This window comes from Zootoca vivipara, chromosome 7, assembly GCF_963506605.1.
Source record: "Zootoca vivipara chromosome 7, rZooViv1.1, whole genome shotgun sequence".
Lineage (NCBI taxonomy): Eukaryota > Metazoa > Chordata > Lepidosauria > Squamata > Lacertidae > Zootoca > Zootoca vivipara.
In genome coordinates, this window is record NC_083282.1 from 4,420,001 (window position 1) to 4,437,141 (window position 17,141).

The 17,141-nt window shown below is 45.1% G+C and overlaps 1 protein-coding gene across 1 annotated transcript in view; it reads right to left on the bottom strand.

The window, feature by feature from the left end:
• Positions 1–17,141, bottom strand: part of PAPPA2 (pappalysin 2) — a 128,690-nt gene that overhangs the window by 40,539 nt on the left and 71,010 nt on the right. The window contains exons 12-16 of the mRNA XM_035123579.2: positions 12,945–13,080; positions 11,080–11,290; positions 4,137–4,308; positions 1,722–1,899; positions 1,311–1,524 (exon numbers count right to left, since the gene is read on the bottom strand). Coding sequence (XP_034979470.2) covers positions 1,311–1,524; positions 1,722–1,899; positions 4,137–4,308; positions 11,080–11,290; positions 12,945–13,080 — 911 coding nt within the window. The remainder of the gene's footprint in view (positions 1–1,310; positions 1,525–1,721; positions 1,900–4,136; positions 4,309–11,079; positions 11,291–12,944; positions 13,081–17,141) is intronic.

Genomic DNA, 17,141 nt, shown 5'->3' on the forward strand with positions numbered 1-17,141 from the left:
AACACCATCAAAGCATTCTTGACATATGGCTGTCAAGCCTCCGCTTAAAGACCTCCAAAGAAGGAGACTCCACCACACTTCTAATAGTCAACTCATATATATGTATATCTCACTTTCTTACCTTTTCTGGAAGACCAGAGGTGACCCTGGGTTGTGTCAGTGTTAGCCATACTCAAGAGTAAAACTGCTGAAGTTTATTTATTTCTTGTATTTATATCCCATCTTTCCTCCAAGGAGCTCAAGGTGGCGTACACGGGTCTCTTCCTCCCCATCACAACATCGCTATGAGCTAAGTTAGACTGGACCAAGAACATCCAGCAAGTTTCAGGGCTCCCTCCCAGATCCTAGTCCAATGCTCTAGCCACTACACCACAGTGGCTCGCTGGCTACCACCCATTAATTTGAATGCGTCTACTCTGAGTAGAACTTGGTTGGCTAAGTTCTACTCAGAACTCTCATCAACTCTCACTCTAAAGGACACCTTTTTGGATTCTATCACCTTTTACAGGTGAAACGCGGAAAATTAGAATATCGTCGAAAAGTGCATTTATTTCAGTAATGCAACTTAAAAGGTGAAACCAATATATGAGATAGATGCATGACATGCAAAGTGAGATATGTCAAGCCTTTATTCGTTGTAATTGTAATTATTTGTCGTTAGGCGGGTCAATTATACATGGAATGTAATTAATGAAATGTAATAGTGATGTTTATTTTTGTTTATTTTTGTATTATTGTAACTATTTGTTTTATTACTGTGGAATTTCCAAAAGAAAGCATTTGTAAAAATTAAAAGAAAAATAAAAAATAAAAAGTTGCATTACTGAAATAAATGCACTTTTCGACAATGTTCTAATTTTACGAGTTTCACCTGTAACTCCAATCCCTTGCAAGTCAAACAGCCTCATGGTGATTTCAATTACCAGCCATTCTAAACCTTCTCCAGGCTAAGCCATGGCTTATATTATCTTCCACCTCACTCTCTAGAGAAGGTCAGTCTTACCTTAGTTTCTCCAGCTTCCACTCCTCCACCTTGCCTTCTGCACCTGTTCTTGGACACCAACGTTGATTGACCTTTTAGCCACAAAAGCTGACTTTCCCAACACACCAGTATGCTTGGAGGAAACGCCAGATCTCCCAGCAGGAGCGAGACTGACCACCATCAAACCCACTGGCCAAGTGCAAATATTCCTATGGCAACATCAATTTCAGCAGGCGCTCTAGTAAGACTGAAGTGCAAATGCTAAGGTGGAAGAGGCAACAGGGAAAATAGCAGAGAGAGCTAATATGCTGGTATTTCTTTTACTCACTTCCTGGGCTTCTCCTCTGTGGTTTCTGCCACGTGGTATCCAGGCTTACACTTGTAGCGGCAGACAGAGCCCACATCGTGATTCCCTTGCAAGCATCGGGGCACCAGCAGCTTAGCATTGGGAACCGGGCGTGGAGTGTCACATTCCAGTTTGCAGTAAGCTTCCGGGAGTGACCAGAGGCCATCGTCCAGGCAGGTCAGCCACTGACTCATTCCTGACTCCAAGTAAGAGAGAGAGGGAGAGGGGGGTGGAGAGAGAGAGAGAGAGAGAGAGAGAAGGAAAGGGGAAGGAGGGAGAAGAAGCACCCACTCAGAAAATTAGACAGAATTATTTGCAAAGACAAGAGCATTACTTTCTGAAGCTCCAATGCATCACCCAGAGCTGCCTAAGGGAGAATGGTCGTCAGCATACCTTGCAGCTTTGCTGGCTTGATGCAGGAGAAGAAGCATCGCTTCATGTAGGTGGTCCCTTTAGGGCAAGAGAACTCAGCATACAGGACATGTGATTGGTCTGGAAACTGGCAGTCGATGGGGTCGCAAGTCACAGACCTGTCCCAACGCCCATAGTTACAGGTCAAGAGAATTTCTTTCTGAAGGGGGAAAGAGGGGAAAGGTTGCTGCGAAGTTCTACTGATTGTTGCAAAATAAAAAAATTCCTTCAGTAGCACCTTGAAGACCAACTAAGTTTATATTTTGGTATGAGCTTTCGTGTGCATGATTGTTGCAAGATTGATACAGCAATCTAAGAGCTGTCCTTGGCTCAGGAATCAAGCCAGAGTCCAGATAGAAACCGCCAGGAGACTGCCCCGTGCCTCTGGGCTGGCAGGTGCCTAGTCTTGGTTTACTGACAATTGGCAGATTATGAGAATTGTTTCCCCAAACTGACTCAGATCAGTCAAAACTCCAACGCAGTGCTGGTGGCAGGCGGAAGTGAGAATTATGCCCTGACCTCAGGCTTGCAAACTAAAATGATGGGAAGCGAAAAAGTGGTTGTCAGCTAATGATGTGGTTTAGTGTGTCTGTGTGTGTTTTACAAAATGAGTTAAACTAGGATAATTCCCTCATTTCATACAACTGCAATTTTGCTATTTTGCGTAATCCATGTCAATTTTGGTTGTGCCTCCCCTCTGACTCCCAAGACATCAGAAAGCGTTGCCTGTACACTTTCAGCATATTATCACATTCAGGAGGTTCACATTGGAAACATTTTCTTGTTAAAATGAATCATAACTGAAAGCCAAATCTTCTCCCCACTTGCTGCAATTCTGGTAACGGTCAGGAGTCTCCCTGCACCAGGCATTTAATTGGAGGGGGGGAGTGAGACGTATGTCAAGAGTGCCAATCACATTGTGTACTTATGCCCTCCCTAACTTGCCTCACTTGTGATGCTAGCAGCTCCTCCTCCACAGCAAGGCATAAGAGCAGGGCGACTCAGACAGTCTTTTCTGCCAATATGTTTCCTGCTTGAGTGCCAAACATGGAAATGTTAAACGAGGCAGGTTTATTTTGCTGGTCTGTGTGTGTGTAAAATTAAAGCAAAAGGGATACTTTGTTTCACTCGAGAACGCAGTGTGTGCAAGAGAGGACCCAGGGCCCAATCCAAACTGCATCTGCCCACATCTGGATTAACACATCTATGATTAACCATTAGTGAGGATGGGAGAGAGACCAAGCCACCCAGTTAGAAGCACCCAACACATGCATCTATCTTTCCAAGCCACTGACAGGCCTTCATAAATTTTGATCAAGTATCCCTTTTAATTCTTTTCAGACTGGCTTCCTTTCCCAGTGATATCCGGACTGCCCTTTCAGTAGCAGGGACTAATTCAAAAGCCTTTAACAGCCTGAATAGCAACTATTTTGGTCAAAAGGCTATGCTAAAAGATAGCCTTTTGACTGTTAACAGTCGTTGACAGTCATCAACGGGTTTTCACACTTATCAGTCAATCACCCATTCCCACCACCCTTCTGAGTAATACCCCTCCCCACCCTCTCACTATATATGAGGGTCTGGTGACTTCTGTTTCAGTGTATCTGAAGAAGTGTGCATACACACGAAAGCTCACACCTATGACAAACTTAGTTGGTCTCTAAGGTGCTACTGGAAGGAATTATTTTGTTTCGACTACGCCAGACCAACACAGCTACCCACCTCCATCTGGCAAGTTCATGAGAGAAGCGAAATATAGACCAGACACTTCCTACCTAGCTCACAGCAAGGTTTCTTAGCTACTGTACTATAATGGGTCTATTAAACTCCTCAGAAAGCCCACTAGCTGACTCAGTGTTACATCAGAGATCAATTTGGCCTAAAACATGACTAGATTATGTGGCAAAGGAACCATAGTCTGGCACAAAGGAAACTGAAGTTTCTGCATTCAAAGTAAATTCTGCAAATAGTTATCATTTGCAGGAAGTTGTTTTCTTTCCACCCCAGTATTTCAGTCTCACTTTTTTTTTTCTTTGCCAAACATTTAAATATTTTTGGCAGGGAGCAATGTGGTAACTGGAGAAAAAGAATGGGAAAGTGAGGGAGAACAGAGGTCACTCAAAGGCAGCTATCATAACTGGAGACCATTCGGAAAAGTACTGAAGCTACGATGATAAGCTTCATACAGGTCTTCAAGCCTACCTTTACAATCATAAAGTCCACACATTTTTGTTTCCTTCATCACAGCCACAAAACCCCTTAGTACTGTACAATGTATCTACTGCACTGGGGAAGATAAATAACTGGTGGGATTGCAGTGGCAAGGCCTGTCTGGAAGCCCCATCTCCCCTCTCGCTGAAGCATGCCTGCAATAAGATCACAACCCCATGTACTCACCTGTCCTGGGCGCAATAGCTGCCCACGGCTGGCATGGAGGACAAAGCCCTTTTCACAGGTAACAGCACACTCCATGTGCCCCTGGCTGCTGGGACTGCAGTTGACAGCAGCAGCATGATGGATAAATGGTTGCACACAGCTGCCACCCTCTCCACAGGTGTGTTGGGTGCAGCTGTGGAGAGAAAGGAAGGAGAATCAAAATGCAGCTTCCTGCATTGCAAGGTGGGGGTGCATTCTTCTCTTAGCACTGTGAAAAAACGAGCTTGACACAAGGGAACGGAGAGTGTCACCCATACACCCTACTGTAAACTGTATTTCTAATCTGAATTTCCAGAACCCCCTCAGTGTGGCATCAAAGAAGGAGGAGAAGTGAGAACACGAGGCTTTTCTCCCCTTGGAGCAGCCTGAGTGGCAGAATGAATAGACCTGGGATCCTTAACTACCTATGTTGTTCAGTCTTTTGGTGAGAAACAGCAGAAGATTCTGTAACACACAGGGAGGGGTTACTTGAGACAAAAGGTGATCTAGGCTCTGCCTGCCACTGGTAGGAAGTGATAATGGGATAAGGCTGATTCCACAGGGCTGAAGCAGATGTCCAGGATGCTCACAGAAGTTTCTTACCACAAGTTAGAGAGGGACATCTTAGGAAACGTAGGTGAATATGCCACAGAACCATCACCACAGAGTATTTTTTAAATATATAAATCATTTTTATTAAATTTTCCACTTTAACAATCCAATCCAATCACATAAAGTATTCCAGATTATACATATCAAATAATCCAAATATTCTGCCAAATTATAATTTTTTGGGACTTCCCATGCTTCAAGTTCGGAGGGCTCTGATCATCATCATAGTTCTGCTGCATTTCATAATCACACCACAGAGTATTTTAAGTCCATACCATATTTGCATAATAGATGAGAGGTGCCCCAGGTGGAGAGCAGGACATTATCCTGATGGAATGCAAAAGGCTATTGATTAAGTTACTGGCAGATGTGTAGGTTTGCCCAGCCAAGCAGAAGGAAGTTCCACATCATCAAGTCTAATTAATGACAAGATAGAGTTGTGTACTTGTGTCAGCACTTGGCAAATGCCTTAGGTCCCAGATTAGGCAGCAGTATACAACTAAATTTATGGCCTCCCCTTTCACTGACAGCAGTCAGCCTGCACCAAAATACATTTTTTCTTTCTGCTTGCAAAGAGCCCACACTCATTGCACAGCCACCTGTAGAGCAGAGCTAAGAGTCAATGAGAAGAAGAGGAGGAGTTTGGATTTGATATCCCGCTTTATCACTACCCGAAGGAGTCTCAAAGCGGCTAACATTCTCCTTTCCCTTCCTCCCCCACAACAAACACTCTGTGAGGTGGTGAGGCTGAGAGACTTCAAAGAAGTGTGACTAGCCCAAGGTCACCCAGCAGCTGCATGTGGAGGAGCGGAGACGCGAACCCGGTTCCCCAGATTACGAGTCTACCGCTCTTAACCACTACACCACGCTGAGTTCTGGAGCATGTGCTAAGTGCCAGCTGAACTGAGCACCTCAGAAAACACTAACTTTATTTCAGAATTTAATGAACTGCTGCTCAAGTGCCAATAATGTATGTCTCTCCCAACTCCCTCAAACTCCACATCTCTTCCTAATGTTTAGTACAAGTTGTATACAAATTATATGCGACACAGGACATTACAATATATATAATATCCACAGTAGCTAAAACAAACACTACAAGCTTGATATTAAAAACCAGCAATATGTTTTAATATGCACTTAGAACCAGTCAAGGTTGGTGAGGGACTGCCTTATGTCAAGGGGCATTTCATTCCATACGCTGGGCTCATGCTGCACAACTAAGAGGGCCTGATCTCAATGAGCGAGCAAGTCTATACAGGTAACCTGGTCCCAAGTTGTTATAGGAAAGGGCTTAAATTTTGATGAATCAAGCCTGTATTACTTTACGTTAAACCACTTACTGATTTAAGCCAGAGATGCCAGCTTCTAAATACCAGGAGGTCAGGTGGAAGGATGATTCTGTTCTTTCAAATCATGAAATTGTATTTTGCTACATAAATTTACAAGCTGGTGGTGTGAAGCCCTTTCTCTAAATCAGGGGTAGTCAACCTTTTTATACCTACCACCCACTAATGCATCTTTCTTAATGGTAAAATTTCCTTACCGCCCACCAGTGCTCGATGGAAGGAGGAGTCAGCTTGTGCCATAGAATCCGCTACCGCCCACCTAGAATCCTGAAACGCCCACTAGTGGGCAGTAATGACCAGATTGGCAACCCCTGCTCTAAGTGATATTGAACATATACAATATATTCTATACCACTCACAGTCAGTGTTCAGTCAGTATTCCCTGCAGAAAGGGCTATACGAGAGGAACATGATCATGCTGGGGACAAAACACATAATGAAATGTAAAAGTATGGATTATGTCACGGCTCAATTGAATTGTTATTTTGGAAGCTTAACTACAGTTTGGAGACAAACCATGGTTTGCAACTGGCCAGAATTGTAACTGCGGTTTGATGTACATTTGCAAACAGTTGATTGTGCAGACTAATTTTGACTGATGACTCAATTAACAATCATAGCTGCCAAGTCTCCCGTTTTCCCCAGGAAATCCCTGTTTTCCAGCTGTTCCTAGCTGAAAAAATGGATTTTTTTGTTTTTTCCCGGTTTATTCTGGCGCGGCGGCCATTTTGGAACTGGGCGGAGCATGCTCAGAAGCAACTTTTGATGCTGCTCTGCCCAGTTCCAAAATGGCTACAGTGTGACTTCTGGCACGGTGGCCATTTTGGAACTGGGCAAAGCAGCATCAAAAGTCACTTCTGAGCATGCTCTGCCCAGTTCCAAAATGGCAGCAGCACTACTTCCGGTCTGCTATTTCCGGCCCGGTCCCTAATTTCTCTGACAGCAACTTGGCAGGTATGTTAACAATTACCAAAATGGCCACCACAAAGATGAGAGGAAGTAGTTCTAAACTGTGGTGTGCCTGCTGTAAATCTGATAACTGAAAGAACAGGTGTTGTTGTTGTTTTTTTAAAAAAAAGTTATTTTAATACAAATTATAATAAAAGTAAAGAACACTATCTTAGAAGCAATATTCTTTCTTCTCTGTCACACAGGAAGGAATACAGCTTCTAATATACTAGTTATGATGGTTGCATAATCTAAAAAATAATTGATCTTGGCTTGCTGTCATGAGGGATAATGGAGAGCACCCCTACCCCCACCCGGAAAACAGAAAAAGATGAGGTTCTGAAGGGGGGAAGCAGCCAGTGGACCTGCCCACCATCAGCTTAGCAATGGACAGCCATGATGGAGCCCCCCCCCCTGGATCCAAACCATATGTGTAGAAAGAGCATTGCCAAGACTAGTAGTCCAACACTGAAAAGGAACAGACTGTTTTGAAAGGGTTTCCTTTTGGGGGCAGGGGGAGAGGCAAGGACAAGTGAAAATGGCAAGAAAAGGGACCGCAAGACAAAATATTTCTTTTCTCCCTACACGCAGACATGTTTATGAAGTGAGAAATGGTTTTAGGGCAGCTGCTAAAAATTCTTTCACTAGCTTAGATTTCCATTTGCTTCTTTTTAATATATATTTTACAAGCACATGTGTTTGTCAAATCGTTGAGCTTCTGGGGACTTCAACAAGGATCAAATGCAATACAGATCTCCCCCTCCCACCCACACTTCCTCAAGACTCCGTTACTGCAATGTGCTCTTCGTGAGGCTACGCTTGGGCCTAGTCTGGAGGCTGCAGCTGGTGCAAAAGGCTGCAGCTGGACAGTGGATGGGGGACAGACCATTACCAGCACAGAACTCCAGTGCTCAAAAGCATGCTGTCAGCGTTGTTGTGACTACTCTTGAGTAACGACCTTCCACATGCTTGTCTTTCAGAAGCTTTTATTAGTGCACATTATTTACAGTGTAACGAACTGCTGGTTTCATGTCTACTCGCTCGAGTCAGATTCCTGCACTGCCCCCCTCCGTGTTCTGGACCAACATAAAAGCCTCGGAAATGATAAGCGCCTCCCTTTCCTCCTCCTCCTCAATTCCAGCGTTGGGGGGGGGGGTCTCTGGTCTGACTGATTCCTGTCGTCCTCTCTTTCCCCCTCCCTCTCTCCCTGCCGATGGAGAGATGTTGCCAGAGCCCTGGCACTCTCTTTCCGTTTCCTGACTCACTCCCTCAGACCCTTCGCTCTCATGACTGCTGGGAGATGAGCTGCTTTGGATGAGGGGGGGGGCTGTTCTCTGTAAGCCCTCCCCGTTACACATGCACTGGCTGCTCATATGCTACTGGGCCAGGTTCAAGGTCTTGTATTAATTTACAAGGCTTTTAACGAATCCCTTCTCTCACTGACCAATCCCTGATGTATTCAGGGGAGTCCCTGTTGGTTCCATGGCTTGGATGCCCAGCTTGTATCCACCAGCAGGAGAGGGAAGAATTGCATCTGGCAACCTGTAAAGCTTGTGCTGACAGACCAACGGCCATAGCACTACACTACACTGACATCCACTGCAGGTGTGGGGCAGGAGAAAGATGTGGCTCCCTGCCAAAAGCAGGGCTTGAGGGCACTGCTAATCGGCTGAGCCTGCAAAGCCCTGTGCCTTTGCCTACTTGGTTTAATTTCAAGTCCAAGGGAGTGGGGTTTGAAGGTGTGCCAGTAAGTCATAGCTGTAGAAATTGGAGTTCTTGGTGAAGCCCAGAAATAAACAGTAACAGTACCTTTATCTACTGTAGATCTCACAACATAAAATCACAATATAAAAAACAGAAAATACAGAATATAAACAAAAACAAAGACAACCCAAGAATCCCCTCTTCCACAATTCATTTTAAAAGGGCATAGGATGTCAATCAGTCAAAGGCCTGGTTAAAGAGGAACGTTTTTGCCTAAAGGTGTATCATGAGGGTGCCAGCCAAACCTCCTTGAGGAGAGCATTCCACACATGTACTACACACTCTCTTTAGCCATACCTGTGTCATCATATGTGTCTAGAATTTTGAATACCCATAAACACTGGGGTTCTTTTATATGGGACATATACATGTTGTGGCAGTGATAAAGAGGTTTTCTTTCAAGTAAGTGCTGGTCTCCACAGCTCCACTTTTTTTTTTAAAAAAAAAGCTTTTAAACTCCCACTGGACACTCCCAAAGTGGCTCTGTAGATTCTGTTGTTAACATTTTTGGTTTGCTTACAGTATCTTAGGCACCTGAAACGCATAATGACCAAAGAGTCTCCAAATTCTGTTTTGCAAGTTAAGTGAATTCTATTATACAATTTTTAAAGTGTAAGCTCCAGCCCTCCATGAGCGCCCGCTGTTCTCCGAGTGAAACTGCACCTAGTTGGACTTCATGGAATTTCCCATGTATCGGGGAAGGGGAGACACAAAGGCTATTTATTTTTCATTCCAAGCATCTGTTCCCACTTCTGCTTGGGGAGCATGGGCTTCTAATCCCCTGTTCCAGAGTGACTTCCTCTGCAACAAGCTTTACGCAAAGGGTTGTGTGGTACGAAGAAGCCATGAATGGGAAAGGGGAGTAAGCACTGACCAAGACAGCATGCAGTGAAAAGAAATTCCCTTTGCCCCAGTTGCAGAGGAGCCTGCAACTGAACCACAATCCATGTGACCTTGCCCCAATGACCACTCCCCACATTAAACGGGGGGCAATTTTTGCGTGGTCGCGCGCAACCCCCTGGACCACAGATGCGTGGGCGCTGCTACGTCAGGGCCACTGTTGAAGGGCCGGAAAGGAATTTTCCTGCATTGGCAGGTTTTGGCTATCTTCCTAAAGGGTTGTGTGAGAGAGGTGGTGACCCTTTGCGGCGTCAAGATCAGGGTTCCCCCCATTAAAGGGGTCTTGGGGGGAGGCATTGGCCATACACTGAGAGGTTGTCATTGCTCTCCCACCTCCAGCAGCGGCGAATGGGGGCGGGCTCTCTCTGCTTGAACGTATGTTCGCCAGAGCCAGCCCAACCCCCCATCATAGCTGCCAAGTTTTCCCTTTTCTCGCGAGGAAGCCTATTCAGCATAATAGAAAATCCCTTAAAATAAGGGATAACTTGGCAGCTATGCCCCCCATACATTGTGGATAACCCTGAAGTCCCCCAGATCCATAGCTGGAGACTGGGGAAGGAAAATGGCCAATGCCTGAGCCAAGGTCTTCCTACATCTGAATCTTAATAAAGTTGTGGCCAATTTTAACCCCATAACACATTGTCTTGAGTCATTAGTCCGCTCAGGGGTCGCCTGGGGTTCAGGGGGACTCCGCCTGCCCACGCAAATGGATGCAATCTTTGCCCAAAAATAGCACCGACAGCAGAGCAGCTTCTCTGCCGTTGGCAGAGGGGGTAGGGCAGGTGGGGCACCTGTGGAAGTGCCACCCGAGCCCTTCCCTCCCTCATCATTTACATGGTGCAGTTCTCCTGTTGTCTTCTGTATCCAGCACAAACTCTAAAGCTCTCGATGGCCTGATTGCACCATGCTTTTCTGCTATTGTATTCTAATATGCTCCTGGTGGTTCCCCTCACACCTTTATCAACTCAAGTTGCCCCAAAGTTTCCTGCTCTCTTAAAAAACACTCTGCTGTTGTCTCTTATGCCTTCTGGAACATGAAGCTAGTACTTCTCCCTCACCTCTTCTGTCAAACCTCTGACTTAATCCCCCAGCCCCCTCTTACACACTTACCCTGGATTCGCCCACAGGACAGAGCAGCTTCTGACAGTTACTCTCCACTTTCTCAGTAAGGGAAGAAAATAGCAGACTTAACAGTGCAATCCCAACCATGTCTACTTGGAAGAAAGTCTTTTTTGAATTAAGAGGGGCTTGCTTCTTGCCAATCCAAGGGCAAGGAGCGTCAGGATTACAGCCTTCAGCAACTGTCTCTTCACAGGGGTTTGAAGTGACAATACCAAATCCTGAGGAGTTACCTGAGTCTCTGGCGGCCATGCCCCTCGTGCTCTGGGAGGCAGTTGCTCGGGTTGGGAGGGTCTGGTGGCGAATGTGTCCGCAGCGCCACCGCAGAGATGCCCACAGAGAGGGAGGAGAAGTTGAGCAGGGCGGATGTGATTTGGCGGAAGGGAACGTTGTCACTTAAGTTGATGACCAGTGGATTCTGCTGGCACGACAGCTCGTACGTTGCTAAAAGGTGATTAAGGAACAAAGTAACTTTGGGTCCCTGTGAAGTCCCTCTAAATTAGAGAAGATAAGCCCTCTCGAGTCTCTCCTCCGACTGGATTGAGATTTGTCCGTATTTCCCAGGAAAAAAAAGTGAAACCTGGAAAACACCTCTCAAAGCCAAGCCAAGGGCTCAGAGCGATGCCACACACACCCTGCCATTCTCCTTGGCCAACTTCCACTGCCTCACAGTGGCCAAACACTTACCCCTTCCCCTTCCCTTCATTCAATGGTGAAGGGAACAGTGATAAAAGCACACGAGGAGGGAAGCAGCATGCAGAGAGGTCCCTAAAGAAATCCAGCACACCCGCAACAGTGCCTATCTTTCTCCACAACATATAGCTGCATGGGCGTATCCAGCATGGGGCGGGGGGCAGCTGCCCCCCCCCGAAGCAAAAAAAATTGTGGTATTAGGAAGTCAATACAGAAAGCTCTTGCCATTTTCCAGTGTCTGTGAGCACAAATGCTGTTACCGTAGTTCCTTAGATGCCGCTTTGATGAGGCTGATTGGTTTTATTATCCCGCTAATGCATATGGAGAACGGAAGCTGAGAGCTCAGAGTTTACCTAGGGCTATTAAAGCGTTAATGGCTAAACTGCCCCTTGCCTTGCCTCAGCTTGCCTTGCCTTTGCCCCAGGCTCGTTCTTGCCGCGGTGACAAGGCGTACCCCCCCCCCCAGTTTTCATCCTGGGTACACCCCTGTATAGCTGCAAGGGAGTTCAGTATGTTTTGTGTCACACATGGGCAACAGTAAGGCCCAAAGGCCACACCAGCGCCCCGCAAGAAACTAGTGTGTGTGTTTTTAGAAAGCACACCAGGATCTTCTGCAGTGAAACAGGGCTTGGGCGGCAGAGCTTCACAGCTTCCTCAGCCAACACGCAACTGTGGAACAAGTTCCATGCAAGTAGGACGTCTAAAAAACACTGTTCTGAAGGAATGCAATGCCCTGTCAACAGAGTAGCAAGTAACATAGCACATTTGTGAAAACCCTTCTGCTCTAGAAAGCAATTTAGACAGGCAGGGGCACAGTGCTGGGCTAAGCTGTTTCAGACTACAGGTAGGGCTCCAATGTTTCAATGCTCCCCTTCCTACACACATTTTTTTAAAAACTCCGTAACTCTACAAAGCTATCAAGAAAAAATTTCTAGGCAAGACTTTTCCCGGGCAAGCTAGTTGTTTATGTGCAAGGGGTCTCGGTGGGAAGCAGCCAGACATTCAAGCCACCACAGGTGGTCTGAAAGGAGCCAGCACAGCAACAGACACATCTGACTCGTGGTTTTTGCTTTCCACTGAATTGTACACACATATTTCTTTCTTCCCAGCTCCATTGTGGTCTCTGGTCAAACAGGTTTTGCAGGTCTTATTAAAAAAACTTTAAAAACTATTTAACAGAGGCAAAAACAGTATTAACGTATACATCATAAGCAATGATTCTGCTGCCAAACCACCTACAGCTCCTAGGGGGGAGGGGGAGGAACAACACTCCTGTCTGTCTGAAGTCCACTAAAGTAACCTTGCTCTTTACAAGAAGCAAATGGTAAAAAAGGCAAATAAATGTTATAACCTAATGACACACAAGAACCTGGATGAAAACGAAACTCACTGATTGCACACTCACCAAGGAAGTGGCTGTGCCCACTGATGTCACCCAGCTGGACTGTCACAGTAGACTTAGGCTGGTCATCCATGGAAGTGCCATCGGACACCAGGAAAACAAAGAGTGAGGTAGCTATGCTGGGTCTGTTGAAACACACCTGGGCTCCAGGATATGGCAAAGGAGGAGTGCATTATGGAGTGTGAAAAAGAAACAGGCACATTACATAGATAGGCAGACAAGCAGAAACCCTCCCCCTACTGTATTCCTCACCCCAGTTGACACTGGCCAGCAACCCTGAAGTTCTTCTTCATTCCACTTGGCTCATTTGCTCTCTGGATTGCCTTCTGAAAGATCCCTTACAGGGCTGGAACTCTTCTATGGAGAACTTTGCACATACTCTGCTACTACATGGCAACCCCCTCTCTTCCTCAAGAAAGTCCAATTAGATTTTAATGTAAGTGATAGTATATCGTTTTAGGCAACTAAAACTTATTACAGGGCAACACTTCCTGTATTGGTAAATGGATAAACCCAGCTGGTCACAGATCATTCTAAGTATCCCCTAAAACATCAACAAACTGTAGTGCCTTCTTCTGATGCTCACAAAGCTCTTTGCCAAAATCCATCTTTCCCATTTCAACTCTGCAGTAGTATCAGTGAACCCTTCAAGGTTATCAAGACCCTCATCTCTGAACAAAAGAGGTAAAGGAAATGGGCCTAGTGTCCAAAGTATCACCCCTTTGGGGGGGGAGTGGGGAGTAACTGAATCCCTATTTTATCTCATGCAGGTAGTCGAGCACCTGTGCTCTTCTTGCCATCTCTTGGTCATTTTTTAAAAGAAATGCACCTACGTTGTTGTTGTTGTTGTTGTTGTTGTTGTTGCTTAGTTCAACAACAAATTCCACAATCCAGAAATTCTGCCAGTTCTCAGTAAACAAGGTAACTAGGGCATTCACACCAGTTAGTGGAACTTAGCTATTCTCTTAGTAAATTTATCCGAGTGCTTTATTAGATTGTAAGCATAAACATAATCAACAGAACTGGTAACAGTTACTTGATACTTCGCTACACAATGGTAACGATTCTGTCTTCACTGCAGAATAGTCCAGTGGTAGAACAAGAAATGATCTGTTGACTTATTGCAAGACAGAGGGCAGAAAAAGAGACACAGAAACTTTGAGAAGTTCAGTTCCATGAGCCTTGCCAAGTCCTGCCTGATTCACCCCTTCCATCCTCAGGGCACTTACTGCCTCCACTTGTTTCAGCTTACTGTCCCAACAGTGAAAAATGGTACAAATCTGCAAAACACTTCCTCCCTACGAGGCCACAATGACTATCCATTCTGAATAATTTAGGGGGCTCTGGAACCTCAACTATATCTATCCAAGCTCTAGCATTCGTGTGGGTTCAGTAGGAACCCTTGCGAAGGTCCAGCTCTTTCTAGGCAAGCAACGGGATGCCCATGAACCCTAGTCGGAACCTGCCAAGATCCCGTAAAAAGAGGTTGCTCAAATGAGTAGGTTCACGGCACTCTAATCTTCCTCAAATGCAATAGCAAACCATAGTTTTGTCAAATTAGGAAATAATTAACTATTATGCTGTTTATGTCAGAGGGAGATGGAGAATGCAAGCACATTCCTGATCCTGTAAATCAGCCTTTCCCAACCTTGGGTTCCCAGATGTTGTTGGACTACCACACCCATCATTCACAGCCAACAAGGGAAGCAGTCAGAGATGATGGGAGTGGTAGTCCAATAACATCTGGGAACCCAAGGTTGGGAGAGGCTGCCTGTTGTCACAATGCAGCCCGCCTCTGTCTTCTCTACCAGATCTACTTCCCCCCGCTTCTCAAAATTCAGCATCACAGCCCAAGGCAATTTTCTTTTAGATTTACCTAGGCATTTCAATACATTTTACTGATTCACAGCACAGTCCTATCCACATGTCCAATGAATGTTCTACTAGCTTCAACACAGACCAAGTACCATTAGTAAGCCCTGCTGAGATCAACGGAACCTGCTTCCTGTTAAATATCTGCAGGGTCCTGCTGTTAACAGAACAAGTTTTAGTCCATTTGAAGAGTTTCATCTGCTGTTTTCTTGTTTCAGTTTGCATTTGTTTTATGTTGTGACGCCCTGAAATCTAATATGACGGAAGGGTGATATAAAGTGTTTTAACATAAAATAAAGGGAGGTGAGGCAAGGGGGAGAAACAGACATTTTTATTGCTTGGCCATAAATTTATGGATGGAAAATAATAAAGTATGCAAGCAGTGCCAAAAGTGAGAGTTTTTAATATAAACATCCATGGATGAAGGGAAACAACCATGAAATGTAATAAAACTAGAACGTGCTTTAATCTCTGGTGAAGAGTGGAACACAAATCTCCCAAAAGTGCTGCAGAAAGAGAGCATTCTCCTTTGTTACTGCCCCCAAGGAGCGAATGCCGGGAAGCTGCTCCATCACCTTCACTGCTGAGACAAGCAGGAGAGTTTGGGGTGTGGGTGGGCAGGTCATGACACAAGGAAAGAGAAACAAGCAAAGATGCAAGATGTGTTGCCGGTCAGCAACTTTGACTACTTGGGCCTCATTTGAATATTTTTTAATATTTTGGTGGCATAATCATAATGCTGGCTTTTTTGCTTTTAGTACCATTATGATATAGTTTTGCTGCTTTGTAAGGGTTTTTTAAAAGTATATTTTATTGTATGCTGTGGTTGCAAATTGCTTTAGGAAGACTTGTCATGAAAAGCAGTCCACAAATGTATTAAATAAACAGATATCACTGTTTTAATGGTTTGGACACATTTAGAGAAGGGTGGATTTATTAATGGCCATTAAATATGACAGCTGACTAGAAAGACAGCTTACCTAACTGTACCAAATGTTCTTCCAGTGGTCATATATTTGGGTACTGCACTGTGAAGTCCATAAAACTCAGGTGTAAATACGTGCAAATAAACCACATTTCTTAAAGACACTACAGTCTCTGCCACGCCTCATTCCAAAGGAACACAAACGCTGCTTAGGTGCCAAGACCCTTGGAATCTTCCTGTTGCTCAGCAGAGACTGGGGTGTCTGGTAACAGCACCTTGCCATCTCCAAAAAAATTTTTAGAGAGCTGGCCTCACTTGCATGTGGCCCAGGGGAGAGGGGAGACTGCCTTCCCACACAGTGCCTTCTGCCTAAATGTAAAAAGGGCCCCAAGGTGGCTTCCCAAGAAATAAAGAAAACCATAAAAGCTGAAACCAAGTGAAAACAGCAGTGCCTGGTGAAGTCAGTCATGAAGGCACCAGAAGAACATGTCTAGGCAGGGCATTCTACAGTAGGGGAATCATCACTGAAAAGATCCTTCACTGGTTTTCTTAGCAGGTGGGCAAGTTTTTACAGGAAAAGCTGGCCCTCCCAAGATCCTGATCTCAGACTCTTATAGGTCAAAAAAATCGTGCCTGACCATGAACTAGAAGCGAGAAGATCTTTTGTGACTGGTACAGTATGTTCACCATAGTGAAGCCCAGTGAATGACCTGGTTACCATGTTCTAAATCAGCTGAAGTTTCTGAATGGATTTCATAACCTGAATGTTACTAGAGCATGGATAACTGTGACATGATTGTGTTCATGCAGAGACGGTACCAGTCAGTAGGCTACTGAGAAGATGCTAGATGCTATTTAGCAAAGATAGGTGTGTGTCAAAGCCTTCAGGATGTCAACACCACGCTGCAACAACTGAAACTCATATGAGAAAAAAGAACAAGTCTAGTACACCCTGTACTTTATCCACAGTTACATCCAAGTTGGAGCAGATTTGAGTGGTTTTATCCCTGGAGCTCCCACAGCATGGTATTGGTGCAGACACAACTGCAGTGGTGAAGTAAGTTTTCTTTACTGCCATTGTCAATACAAGACTAAGCCCCAAAGCAGACTCGACTATGCATTTGACAGACTCATCCTGGGTCTTTCCCCACTTGTGTTCCAGCCACTGTCCCTGTTCTGTTCATCATGCCACAGACAACATAACTGTGGGAAAGAGTGCCTAGAGGTAACTTTGTTTACTGCATGGGCCATCAGTCAGAACTAGGAAAATCCCCTAGGCCTATCTGGAAATTTCAAGCTTCCTCAGCCACATGGCAAGCCACAGCCACATGAGAGAGGTTCTTGCTTCAAACACCACAGGGCCTGATACCAGTTGTGTGAAAATTGGGATCTAAAGGCGCTAA